Source organism: Perna viridis, chromosome 4 (assembly GCF_037379345.1).
Source record: "Perna viridis isolate PV_CMFRI_1.1 ecotype Kerala chromosome 4, ASM3737934v1, whole genome shotgun sequence".
Classification (NCBI taxonomy): domain Eukaryota; kingdom Metazoa; phylum Mollusca; class Bivalvia; order Mytilida; family Mytilidae; genus Perna; species Perna viridis.
The window spans coordinates 18,833,513-18,848,713 of NC_142448.1; the positions used below are offsets into that span (position 1 = coordinate 18,833,513).

The 15,201-nt window shown below is 32.9% G+C and overlaps 1 protein-coding gene across 1 annotated transcript; it reads right to left on the minus strand.

Annotated features, from left to right (window-relative positions):
* Window positions 1–3,936: 3,936 nt before the first annotated feature.
* On the minus strand, window positions 3,937–12,255 carry LOC148619178 (uncharacterized). The gene is made up of 3 exons (XM_088578799.1): window positions 12,114–12,255; window positions 5,001–5,139; window positions 3,937–4,615 (listed from the first exon to the last, which is right to left on the minus strand). The coding sequence occupies exons 1-3, from the start codon at window positions 12,118–12,120 to the stop codon at window positions 3,967–3,969; spliced, it is 795 nt and encodes a 264-aa protein (XP_088434925.1). The 5' UTR covers window positions 12,121–12,255; the 3' UTR covers window positions 3,937–3,966.
* Between the last annotated feature and the right edge of the window lie 2,946 nt (window positions 12,256–15,201).

Sequence of the window (15,201 nt, forward strand, 5' to 3'; positions counted from 1 at the left end):
ACATGATTTTTCATAAAAAAGCTATCGACTAAAGTATTGAAACAAAACTTTGCCATTAAAATAACCTCTCTTCCGAATACTGCTTAACGACATAGAGAAAGAGATGGTACCGTGGTCGTACTATTTATCCGTGTTTCAAAAAAGTTGCCACTGTGAAAATTATATAAAAGTGTTTCGCTTACTGAAGTACATAAATGATTTTTCATGAACAAAGGTTAGCCATGGGCGTTAAGAAATCCCTTAGTCGGCCATGATCACATATTAAAAATCCCACATATGATCGCAAAGTATTGAGTATGTATTCTTAGCATGAAAACGGCAATTACACGAGGTATAGGAACAGTCAGCTGATCGTCAGTGTCCCTCATATCGTACGTTTGATTGGTTTACTGCATTTATAAAGATTTTGGGGGATTTTTGTGGTTCATATACACAGAGACCGTCAAATTATATCCTCGAAGCTATGTTGTCCTAGCTTTATAATGAACTAAATGTTTTCAAAAGGACAGTTATCATCAGCTTTCTTGGGACTGCCCAACCCTTTGGAATGAACATCAAAACCACATTATTTAGTCACCATAACCCTATTTTCAACTGCTTATCGTTTTAGCAATTTTCATCTTGAAGTTGAAACATATCTAATAAGATCAATTTTGACGGGCATCTCGTCTCTGTGGAAGGAATTGATAGTTTTATCTTCAATGCTTTTAGCCCCTGACAAAGGCTCTAAGGTCGAAAATTTGGTCTTACATTTATCAATTTGTCTTTACGTTTTATTCATATTTTATTTGCAATTAGTTTCTTTTTTCCGACGCAGTCGGTATAGTTTCGCTTTTTACCCATTGACCTTAAAGACGCTCTTCTATGGGAACGGAAATCACATGATCGGAGTTCTTTTTCCCGATTGGCCAAATACTGATGCGATTTTTTTTTCAGTTGCAGGTTTTTTTTGTTTTTTTTTTTTTTTGTGGACTCCAAATCAATCAGCAACGAGACAGACATGCAAATATACGGGGCGAAATTTGCAACATGAAAATAATTGGCATTTTTATATTTGAAAGTTTCTTACTATTATACATTTTCATTAGGAAGCAAATATCTGATAAATAAATTTTGTGTCAATTACTTTTGCAAGATATCATCCTACAACTTCTACCCAAATAAAGACAGTTATACTCATATTGTGTTTAGGTTACAGACCACCAATTCAACCAATAAGCATTTGGAACGTAGGCAAAAATAGTCCTACACAGAAATTACCCCTGTTCCTCATAGTGCTGTGAAAAAAAGTTCTCATCTTATATAAAAAAATTAAACAGTTTCTGAAAGGAAAAAACATTTCTGTACATTTTATAGATGCATTTTGCTACGTGTGATGTGAAGCCTAATCTCCATAATGGTTTCTAAATGTACCCCTATCGTGTGAAAACACTGGGATTTCCCATGCTATTTATAGACCCTTCACTTCCGGTTACCAGTACTGCACTGCTAGTCTGCTAACCCCACATGCCATTCTGAGGATTGTGAGCTGACATATGTAGAATCATGCTGATATATAGTCCTCTGCAGGTTAAAGTTAAGGTAAAGTCCAGAGAAGCGATTGAATATTGTGAAATTAGCATAGAAACCTATGGGAAGTGGAATTAGTGGTTTCTAGCCTTTATGTTATTCTTTGTCTAAGTTTTGAAGATAGAAGCCACAACCCAAAATGTTTTTTTCTCCTATCAAGGGGCATAACTAAAGTTACTTCAACCTTAATTTGTACTTGTACCTGTATAAACAGCATAAATTGTCCATTCTGACACTTTGAGTTGTTATATAGATTGTTTTTGTATCTCATAGAGATATTACATGAAACGTCATGCAAAAATAAGTATTATATGGCCACGTTTATGCTCCCGAAACTACTGTTTACTTTCGTTCGTCCGTTCAACGCCATTTCGCAAGATAACTCAAAAACGCTTGCACCATTTGAATTGAAACTTTTGGAAAATGTATTTATCTATAGTGGTAAGCTCCCTTTAGTTTTTGGAAAATTCGTATTCTTTGCGATTTTGGGTTACATTTTTTTTTTCATAACAAGTGTGGACACAGACTGGTATTGCCCGAGGGGTAAGTATGGACGCAGACTGGTATCGCCAAAAGAGCAAATTTGAGAATACAAACGTTTTGTCTTGAAAAAGTAACCAATGGAACCAAGATTCTTTCGGAAATCAGGAAATCAAAGGAATGTAATCCAGGGACAAAGACCAGACATGGAAAACAAACACAACAATGAACATCGATTAACTAAAATAATACATAAAAAGTAACAAACGTAAATGAGAAACTCGGAGTCCACTCCACGGAGATATTTTTTGTTTTTACCACCATCCTCAAACAAAAACTTACTCATGCGCCGAATTCCAAAAGGGATTCGGCTATGGACTAAGTCTATTACATGTTTAGTCTTTGCATATTTAGTTTTCATTGTATCTTTATGACTTACTTCATTTCAAAAGTATCAAATGAAAATAAAAATTCCTACCTACCGACCCTACAAAATTTTAGAATAGTGCTCGGAAACATAACATTTTTTTTCGGCCTTGGAAATTTCTCATCAATTGACTGACATGCACCGAAGTCTGTCTTACATGCACTGGAAAGATTTTATCCCAAAATAAGGTATTTTGCTGGGTCAAAGATTCAACAAATGCTGCTGTAGGCTATACAACGCTGTATATGGCGTGCATATTACAAATCAAATCACTAGGTAACCGATCGACATTAGATCACATGAAAATGCATTAATTTTCTATCAATGAATTTAATGAATGAACGTGGTCACATGACAAATAATTTCCCCGAATACACAATGACCCCCATTCACGGATTTGACTATGCCCGGGGACTGTGTAAACGCCTTGATGCTTTACATCGTCCGTGAGAGACCCCAAACGATAGCCAAGGACGTTAAGAAACACCTCAGTCCGTCATGTATTACACATATGAGAGCAAACAGGGTCTATCAGTATTGAGTATACATGTTAACACGATAACGAAAATTAGACCAAGTATAGGAACAGTCAGCTTATTGTCAATGTCACTCGTATCGTGCAAATAATTAGCTAACCCTGTGCAACGAAAGATTTTTTGGTGATTGTTGTGGGTTATATCAACAAAGACAGTCGAATTATCTCCTAGAAGGAACGCTGTTCTAGCTTTATAATGCACGAATGAAGTATGTAATGGATATACGAAAAGTGCTATCATTTTCAACTTTATTGTTATAGTATTATTTAACAAAGAGGGGGTCAAGTCTTTGCACAATAATCCAAAATCGCTTGCACTAATTCAAATTTAACTTTGAGAATGTGTTTTTATGTGCTTTCTTAATTTTTTGTATGAAAAATTCTCTTATTTTTCATTTAAACACTTACAGCTACTTGATACGCCAGAATTTTCGTGATATTTGATCCAAATCAGCATTGTAAAAGTAATCCTATTTTTTTTTAAGTATTAGACTTTTAGATATATTTTCAGCTATATATATAATTCTTCATACACGTGCATGTTTTTATGAAGGATTGATAAGGAAAATATACTTGGCAGCCTAGGTACTCGGTGATAAATTTTATATTTATTGTTTTGCCCAAGTGTCAATAGAGAAATATCTCATGTGCGGAGGCATCATCTGTGTCTCCCAGACAACAAGATGTTTCTAGAGTAGTACTTCTTCAATTATTTTGTCTTAACAATTGTGTTCATGTGGAGAGCGTGGGCAGCATATACATTGTACAAAGTAGATATCTAAATTTTTGTTACCAAAAGTTTACTAACAAAGTATCGTAAAAGGAGAAGATTTTAGTCTAAAGTTATGGTATTAGCCCATCTGTATCTTTGTCAAAGATTAGGTAAAAGTTAGCTAAAATGCGTTACACTGAAATACAACACAGGTGACGAGAAATGTTTTTATTTATCATAGAACTATGCTCTGAAATTATTGTAATAATGGCCAAGTGTTGTAAGAGTGGGTGAATCTATATTCAGTAAATTTACTGCGGGTGTCACCCAAGCAGATTTGGTATGTCTAGTAGCAAACCAGGCATATCTAAACACAAAATGGGCGGATTCAAGCTGAGGCAGAATCTCTTTCATAAATTTCAGCTGTAGATTTGGATCGGTGCTATGGGGACAAGAAAATTCTGTCAGCCATATTGGTCTACGGAATTTTTGCCATGCTTGACGCAAGAAATTCATGACGGTGGATGCATGGCAATCATACTTGTGAACGGCAATGTGATCGACCCGACAACCCTTGCAGTGATGAAAAAATTGTGTCAACCAATTCAAATTTGTAACGGCTGGACTGACGAGAATTTTACCAGCTCCATGTGGTTCGATATCATTCTTCCAATGTTGAGCGGCGATTGCAGGGGTCATGTTGGATTGTTTATGATGGTCGGGTTCATTGTAGCCCAATAAATACTTTGCACTGGACGGTATATTATCTAAAGTCACGGGTCCGTCCCAGCGTTTCAAACCCCACACCATAGGTACAAATTGATGGTTGCTGTACGGGCCTGTGCAGTTATGTTTATCGTGTAACTTGTCTGCAGTCTTGAACCAATTATACCTTCAAATTAAATCTTTGTCAATTAAAATAACCTTTTCAGTTTAGTTAAAATTATCGTTCTAAATGTTTTACGACATTATAATAAAAATTGTCTTCAGGCTATAAACGTGTAATTTATATCAAGTAATACCACATTTACAAAAACTTGTTAACAGAGGTGACAAAAAATAGATGCAACTTAAAAGTACGATGAATTTGAATAATAATTATATACCGTTTAGGAACTCATTTGAAAACAGTAAAACGACTGATTGAAATGAAAATAAGAGTACAAAAACTAAGTTAACATAACAATTATCAGGATCTGTTTGAATTAGGAATAAAAAATGGTTTATATGAAATCGGATAAAATCGGATATAAATGCAATTCGGCCAGGATACCTACCACCAATGAATGTGAGTTAATGCCTGTTCATCTCCACAGTGATAGTGTCTACCATTACTCGTGGCCACACCTTTCTTCATTGAACCATGGACCACGCCTACAGCTACTAGACATAACAAATACGGATACCAGCACAAAGCTGTAACATATAAACAAAACAATATGTTTCTTCAGTCTTTGTTTTGTTGTAAGTTTTATATAATGATAAGAATGTCTACTAACAGTAAACAATATAGACAGTTATTCTGTGCTTGTAATTATGAATGAAAATCAAAGAATTCAACATCGTTTCTTGTTCTACATCTCGAAATAAACAATGGTGATAAGCTTACAAAGATGAACGCAACAAGATACAGGAAGGACTTCAGGGTTTTTTTGTTTTTTTTAGCAAAAAGTGACACTCAGGATCTGACCAGAAGTGCGGTCATCGACCACAGTAACTGTTTTTATTTTTTTAAATTGATTGCATGTTTTTTCTCTCTCACCCTCATCACATTTTAACAAGTTTACATGTTGCTCTTTATGTTGAACTCGCTCCAAATTCAAACCTTTTGACTTCTACTTTTTCATTATTTTAGCATACATTTTAAAGAGGATGAATTCATTTCCGGTTTTCAAGAATTCTTGATAACATTTTGATTTATTTTGCTTTTAAAGTTGAAGTTGACCCGGTTTGCATTCATATGTAGTATTTGTAATTCATGCTGGACTGGGTTTTTTTTAACGTCCTTGGCTATCATTTGGGGTCTCTCGCAGACGCTGTAAAGCATCGAAGTGTTTACACAGTCCCCGGGCATAGTCATACCCGTGAATGTGGGTCATGGTGTAGTCGGGAAAATTAAAGTAGTCATGTGACCACGTTCATTCATTCATTCATTCATTCATTAAATGTGTTACGGTCGAAATCGGAATTTTCCCATTCTGGAATGGGACGCGTCCTGAATTGGAATAACGCGAGATTCCACGTTATTCCGTTTCAGGTTACAGACCACCAATTCAACCAATGAGCATTTGGAACGTAGGCAAAAATAGTCCTACGCAGAAATTACCCCTGTTCCTCATAGTGCTGTGAAAAAAGTTCTCATCTTATTTAAACAATTTAAACAGTTTCTGAAAGGAAAAACATTTCTGTACATTTTATAGGTGCATTTTGCTTCTTGTGATGTGAAGCCTAATCTCCATAATGATTTTTAAATATACCCCTATCTTGTGAAAACACTGGGATTTCCCATGCTATTTATAGACCCTTCACTTCCGGTGACCAGTACTGCACTGCAAGTCTGCTAACCCCACATGCCATTCTGAGGATTGTGAGCTGACATATGTAGAATCATGCTGATATATAGTCCTCTGCAGGTTAAAGTTAAGGTAAAGTCCAGAGAAGCCATTGAATATTGTGAAATTAGCATAGAAGCCTATGGAAAGTGGAATTAGTGGTTTTTAGCCTTAATTCAGGCCGTCCGATTCCGGAATGGGACAATCTAGTTTATTAGATAAATAACGGTATTTCAAGTTCCTAGGCGGTATTTATTTGAATATAACAGACGCAGCAAAAGGTCTCAGTCTTGTATTCTTTGCCTGATAGACTTCTATAGTATACCTTAAATTTTCATGATTTTTTTAAAAAATAGACAAGGAGTTGCAGCTTTTGACCATGTTTTTCAATTACGGAAAAGTCAAAAATAATTTTTAGGTTCATTCTAGAAAAAAAGGCACAAACTTTGGTACACCAGGACTGGTCAAACTAAAAATAGAGCTTTTCTACTTTCACTTTTATTTTGAGCTCATAAAATAGACACCTTTTCTGAAGCATTATTTTTCATTAAAATACTGTTTTTTCCTCAAAAACAAGTTTTTTTTTTGTGTCATAGCTTGGTATTTACCCTGTACTTTTGATGAAAAATGATAGTCATTTGCCAAGAAACAAAAACAGTAAAATGCAAAAAGGAAGTGCACTATATTTTCAGCCTCCATGTTTTGACATAAATCCGCTCAGGAATATGTTATACAAGACTGATACCTATTACTAAAACTTTTAGATATCTTTAAATGTTGTTGCTTTTCTATAACTTGGTTCAATTTCCAACTTAAAGACAAAATATCTCTGTCCTCCTGCTTTCCTGTGAATTTTTGTTCCAATTTTCACATAGGTACCCATTAACAGTATTAAGTCAAATATCTCAAATTTTGCAAAAAAGACAAGTTTTGATAAAAAAAAATTTAGTTACCTTTTTAAACATTAAAGGTAGTCTGTATTGATAAGACAAATGCCTTAATTATTCTATGAATACCAAATTGTTTCAAAATCTCAATTTTTTTGGCCCATATTCATAAAAGTCCAGTTCGCCCCCTTCCAGAAACTGGAAGGTGGTCTGGAGTCTCACGGAGTCAAAGAATATGTAATATATGTAAAAAAGGGGTGGGAGATGAATTTCACATATTCTTCCAGTGAAATAATCCAACGGTTAAGTATTTAAGATCTCGTTACATCCCAGATTACTACTCAAAGCAACCGAATATGAGTAAATTTGGTGGGTTATTGTCTATCTGTAATGTTCAATTATACAAAAGAGTGTGTGCTTTTTTACGAAAAATTGCTAATATCATATGAAAATGAATGTGTTAAAATATAAATGTGAATCTGTATGTATTCACATATTTAATGATACTGACTGTTTTGTGTATTTTGTCGGTGTATTTGTCTTATTTACATGTATGTACATGTTTGTATTTGTTTTTTGTTGTCCACTTGTACACCTACTGTGTCTGAGGCTATCAATAAAATCTTGTTTTGTTAAATCTTGTCTTAAATGGTCATGATGACGGATGATATAGCTACACAGAGAGAGAGAGAGAGAGAATCGGACTGTTTTACTCATTATTGCGTATAAGGAAATCTAAGAAATGCCTCTCATTGTTCAATATCAAATTCATTTGTTTATTTATCACTTATAAATTAGCCTCTGTCCCGCTGATACTTCTTTTAAGAATAGTCCTTTTTGATCATGAGCTAAATCGGGAACTAAATACAAAAGCAAGTACCGAGATAAGAGGAAAAATATAAAGTTATACTGAGTCTGTTCCAGACGTCCCAATAAAAACTGAAATTTTCTACTACATGATTGCTTGCATTTTATTGATAATTGCTGTCGTTGAACCTAATCCTGGGCCTTCGTCTACATCCAGTTGTAGCACAGAACCATTAAATACAAGCTCCACCAGCTTAAACCTAAGTTATTCGCAAATCCTGAATAATTCCGTATTTTTTTCACTTGAACGTGCAAAGCATAAAACCAAAACTTGAGCAAATATCAATTGAATATAACGACTTCAATAGCCTCTCATTTACGGAAAGCTGATTAAAACAGACTGTATCTGATAATGAAATATTGATAAAAGGATACCAACTATTCCGCAAAGATGGTATTGCATCTAGTTCGTTGGATGGGAGTGTTGTTGTGTATGTAAGATCCAATATCGACTGTATCTGACGTCCCGACCTTTGCGTTGGTCAATTAGAATGCTTATGGTTAGAAATATAGCAACATATCGAACAAAATAATAACGGAGACACGGACAAGGGTAAAAGTGTATACCTATCCTTCTGAAAGGGGGCTTAAAAATTACTTTCCCTATTTTAATATTGTACAATCTTTTTTTTTTATAATTTGAAAAGTGAACAGAGCAAATTATGAAGGCCTTCATTGACTCAGTACTTCTGTACTTTGATTACACTATTGTTTTCGGTGTTTTTACCGTTCACATGTTTATAGAACTTATAAAAGTCATTCATTTATGTTGATTCTCAAATGTATTTGCTTCTAACCTTCCTTTAGTTCAGTGGAAGAGAAATCGTGTTTTACATTCTTTCCTCCGACCTAGAGTTATCAGTCCCAAATATTTTTACATGCCTTATTTGGTCCTTTAATTTGGTAACAAAACATTATTTTTTATTCCATTTACTTCCTCTGATTAAATTCGCACAATTTTATTAAAGCATGCTTACGCTGCAATTGCATCTAGTCCATGCTCCCAATTTTGAGGATTCACGCGATTTGCTCATCTTTGTACCTTTTTGATTTTGTGTGTGTTTGTTTTCCATGTATAGTCGTATGAATTACCTTCTAATCTTAAAATTGAATTTATTACATCATATTCAGTACAAATGTCTTACATCTATAGAACATATTTAAACAAATATTAATATTTTTATTTAATACACATCTTCAATTTAAAAATACAATGTAAATATTTTAGTGCAGTTTGATCCCTATAACGAGGTCGAACTTTCCATAAGTTTAGAAAAGTATTAACACCCTATTAAAAATATATACAAATACAGCTAAATATGAAAAAGTAAAAACTTTTGTACGAATAAAATTGAAAAAAGAACTTTATTATTAAACCTTGCCAGATAGATTTCATAGTGATTGTAACAATGAATTACACCCTAAGAAAAAGGAAAAAAATAATCTTTAGGACTTTTCACGGTTCTTTATTCTTGTTCAGTTCAATCAACCCACGAACAAATAATAACTCATTTCCTCTAATTCTGATGAAAATGGTGGAACTAATAGAAAATATAAATTATCTGTGATACAATATTGCCAAAATATTTAAATATATCAAACATTACTATCTAACATTGGCATCATGATATGTTATAGAGTCAGTTAGAAATAAAATGTTCCATCATGCTAAACATGTAAGAAAAAAAAGAACAGAAATGTGACTACAATTCTTTTTCAGCTCCCCTGTCCAATGTAAATTATAAATGCTGAACTTATTTTTTTTTTTCGGTTATATACATAAAAATTAAATTATTAAAGAAATAAATTCGAATAGAAATATTTTGATAGCAACAAAATTAAAGAATATAAAATAAAATATATGGTAATAATGTAGTGTATAGTTAAAAAGTAATTAAGGGAACCAAAATTTTATCGGAAATCAAAAGGCCGGAAAAATAAGTTATGTGTCCGATCACCATTCTGAAATTTTCTAGGGTCGGTAGGTACGGATTTATTTTTATTCAAAACTTTTGAAATGAAATAAGTTATTATAGTGACACCAAACTCAGAAAACAATGAAAACCAAATATGCAAAAACTAAACAACTAGTAATTTTAGAAAGTCCACGGCCAAATCTCTTTTGGGATTCGGCGCTTGAGATATATTTTGGTTTGATGGCGGTGGGCAAAACAAAAAAAAATATCTCAAGTGCCAAATCCCAAAAGGAATTATCCACGACCAAGAGCATACTCATGTCATGTGTGTTACAATAGATTATAAATATAAACAACCAGTATTTCTAACTATTTGTTTTTCCATCTAGGATAGAAAAGAAACATCTTTGGCTATATTTTATTCTTTTTCTGAAAGACAATCGGTAGACTTTAATTATATTTTTTTCAATATCACAAATAAAACTTTAGGCTGCGTTTACAGTGAATTTCGAACGTCGGACGTTGTTCGTAGCTTGATACGGCTGTATGTTTTTGACGTTTCTAATATGACGTCTTCATATCGTCAAACAGTATATGTCGGTACAACTCCACCTTTAGCACCTGCGCGCTGTCTGTTTTCTTTTTGCTGCCGCTTTGAGACAAAACACTCATTTAAAAACGTTTACACGATGACTTAACGACAGAGAGGCTATATGAATTCGGGAGCGTTTATGGTTGTATTATCAACTTGGTTCTGTATACTTATGGCAAGAAAAAGCATCAATATCCGGTTTGTACCTGCATTTTCAGGAGCTGAAAAACAGCATAATGGCAGCTTCATTTGCGTATACGTATGTGCGATTGAGCGTCCTTCCGAGCGATTTCCAGTCTCGGAAAATAATTGCTAGTTTCGATAATTAGATACAAATCGAATCATAGTTTTTTCCAAGATATGGTTGGCCTTATAGTCTGCTCCCGGATGTTTACGAAAATTACGTCATCAATATTACCCATAATTCTCGGGTCATAAAAATTGCGAAACGAAAATAATCGATAAAAGAAAGAATTGAAACGAAACAATGCGATAAAATGAATCAAATCATAATAAAAACATATTTAAACTATACTAAATGAAATAGAATGCAGCGAAACTAAATACAATAAAAGAAATCTTTTACGACGTTTCGCAAATTTTAAGACCCATGATGTTAACCAGTCCCGGACAATTCCACCCAAAGACATTTCGGGCCACGAAAACCAATAATTCTTTATGAATGCCGGACATTTCGGCCAATAGCCATATCAGACCATGACAATTAGTATAATGCTTGAGAGCAAATATATAATTACAAAATTTGCCATACTTGAAGGTATAACGTATCAAATAAGAGCTGACAAAAAATTTGTATTTTATTAATGTTTCTTAGGGAGCGTTGAAAGGTTTCACCTTCATCATATTACTTTACTGATACTGATACTGATACTTATTCAATAGATGGTTTACTTGGATATGTGGTTTATTTCTTAATTAATCCAACTTCCATACGGGGGAGGTTAAAAGGAACTGCCGTTATTTTGGCTACGCCTAGGGAAATGTCACAAAAATTACCGTATTTGTTATATTAGAATAGAAATAATTCCCTTCGTTGGCAGATTTGTACTCATTTTAACATTGGTCTGGCATTTATATGCTCATTTAACACCTCGTTGTCGCTCGGTGTTAAATAATCGTATATAAATGCCGTACCTATGTTAAAATGAGTACAAATCTACCCCTCCATGCATTATTTCTTAAATATACCGATGTCCATGCACTCGTCAATACGTCATATACGTAACTTAATTTAAAATATTATTGTATGCACAATGTCTGTTTTATTAGAAGAATTTTCGTAACGCATCTAAAGTGGGTGCTTATCATTACTGTTTTATTATATATATATATATATATATATATATATATATATATATATATATATATATATATATATATATATATATTTTATTGTTTTTACTAGACTATATTTCCTATTACTTCTTGAAGCCGTTGATAAAACTGAAAAAAAATAACGTGCAAAGTGTGCTTTTAGGGAGTGGTTTCAATATTTGTGTATGTACAAATTTCTTTTGAAAATTGTTTTACTAACTACATTTCCTATTATCCTTACCTTGCATTGCTCTGTTTAGAACAGGTTCAAACTATAATATAAATGATCAAAACTGATACTAACTCTTATCTGATCTGTAAGTACATTATATTGTGTAACTAGTCTAACATGAAAATTCTACTTTCACTAAAATCAAGCATCTCAATACTGTACTTAGTGTACTTTAGATTATCAGAATGATCCTACTGGTCTTTATACCTTGTATACCTCAGACATAGAGACTAACTCGTTCTCTAACACTATGTTTGTTTTTCAGTTAGTGTTACAACATGATTTGATCTGACTAATAATGTTTTATTTTTCTGTTTTGAGTAATGAAGATGATCATGGATCACATATTAAATCATAGTTGACATTATTTTGACTAATTTAAAAGTGGATGTCAAATAATGTGAAGATGTTAGAGATTCTACATTATGCCAACCAATACCTTAAAACAATGCAATTGATTTAACACCTCTCTAACATGATTCCGACCGAATAATGACCGAATTCAGAATGAGCACTTGAAATATGATAGAAATGGTGTCATGCAATTCATATGTGCACCTTTCAATCGTATTGTTCTCGAAGGTCGAATTCCAAATGATGGAAACTAGGTTTTATTGTACCGTACCGATATACAAAGGCGGAACGAAAAACAAAACTGCATCGGAGAGTTACTGACCTGTAAGTTTACTTTCTACGGTACTAAAGTGATTTGAGACTCGATCTTCTAAAAACTCGTTTTTCCTTGTTAGTCCTCGGTGAACACTTTACTAACCCTCAACAGCAGGAATTAAAAAAAAAACACCTCCGTTGTTCCAGTGCATCCTTTAATTGACATGAATCTACCACAATGTTGAATTATCAAGTAAGGTTTATGTAGCAATTTAGACAGCAAGCAAGCTTTTGACTCTATATTGAGGATGGGGTTGATGTACAAGCTGCGTAGCTTTGGTATAGTCAATTAATAGACTGGGTTATTGTAAATGATATGCATACTGATACATATAGTGCTGTAGTTGAAAACCAGTCATGTTCATCATTTTTCCCAGTTTCAACAGGTGTTAGACAAGGGTATGTTTTGTAGGGTTTACTGTACTTATTTTTTATTGATGAAATGTTATCTGAGTTAGAAAAATGTAATAACGTAACTGTTGTTTTTTCATGTTATAAGTTGTTGTCCTGCATTAACAGATGACCTTGGTTGTATTAGCTTATCACCTTTCGCACCCACTGCCTTGCTATACTTGGAAGATCGGTGGTGTCTTAATTCCAATACAGAACGAATACATTTATCTTGGATTTCAAATAAACTGTTTGTTCAAATCTTCTGATCGTATCTCAAATGCTTGTAGACAGGGTAGAAATACATTCTTTGCACTAAAGGAACTTCATTGTAAATCAGCAAATCCAAAAGTGATGGTTCAGTTGTATAATTCTGTTGTACTGCCTTCTGTGTTGTTTTGATGTGAAACATGGACCGACTTAAAAACAGCGGATATTGTATATTGTCACAACATAAAAAAAACAATAAAATGCAGATCAGTCGTCGGATTTCAATATGTTTTTCATCCGAAATTCTGGTAAGGAAAAAGAAACTAGAACGAAACTTACAGACCCTATATATAATTTAATATGAATGTTTGACATCCATTGATTTTCCATCTTTCTTCTGAAAACATCAATAACTAGACCCAATTATAAACTCAAAAAAATTGCGGTACTGTATTTTTACCTATTAATAGTACAGGAATAAATAATCAAGTTGCTGTAAATAATATATCATAGATTTTCAAGTAAGTAATTCTAGAAATTTGTATTTTTCAAATTAAAAAAAAAGAAAATATTCCACATCAGGAACGGAAATATTGCTTATAATTGCGATATAATGTGATAAAAAAATTGTTCTTACTTCCTAGCTGTTCATGCTGTCGTACATACATATAACGAACATGTTAATGTGATATTGTGTGTAGAGGTTTGTCACTTTTTTTGTTTGTTCAATACTTTACACATTCTGTTTTAAAATAGTAACTTAAATTTTTCATTGTTTTTTTTTATTTTTCATTTTTTTTTTCAAAGCAATTTTTTCATTGTTTTCTTTTCCTTTCTTTTTTTATATTTTCTTTGTTTGTTTATGTATTTCTTTTGTTTGGTTGTTTGTTTTTTTTTTGTTTGTTTGTTTGGGTTTTTTTTTTTTGGTTTTTTTGTTTTGTTTTTTTGTTTTTTTTGTTTTTTCTTTGTTTTTTGTTTTTGTTTGTTTGTCTATGTTTTTAGTTCTTTAGTATTCTATGATTTGTTTTACTTTTTTGTTTTGTTTTATTTAGGTTTTGTTTATTTCTGAGTGTTTGTTTTGTAATATAAAAGCTTTTTGTTCTGTTTTCTGTTGGTGGTATTTCTATATTCGTTATCCATAGTGTATTTATATATATATACCCCTTCCATTTAAACCGTAACAACATAAAAAAAAGATCTAGAAAAGTAAGGTTTGTTCTGTAGCTCCCAGTTATATTATTTTTTTTACATTTTAACATCTTCAGCAGTTTATCATTGACGTTGCACACTCTTTATCATCGTTACTATCCCCTATACTAATTCTCCCGTCAGTAAACACTTAAAGTTGATTGTTGCTTGTTTGTTTGTTTGTTGGGGTTTAACGTCCGAGCAGCAATATTTCAGCTATATTCAGACGAGATTGTTGCAAACTAATTTATTTTCATTTAGATCTGTGTCAACTCACAATGTAAGTTACTTTCTTCATAACATTGATGTTTAGTATGTTTATTGCAATAAGTTTCCATCATTTTTCATATATGAAAGTCGTACATAAACTTTATCGATGTGCATTTGTGTATCAATGTATGGAGTACCGGAATAGCATATTCAAACGATACATATATTTTTCATTACTCACAAGATATGATACCTACCTATTGAAATACTTTCCTAAAGACCCTGTAGTAAGTTTTATATGTGTTTTCGCCCTTTTAGTCATTTTTTCTAGAAAAATTAGTTTCCTATCATCCTGCCCCTTTTTGGGGTACAGAAAAAGTATGGAAGGCACTTAGTGCCATCACGTAAAATGTGTTTTTGCTTTAATATT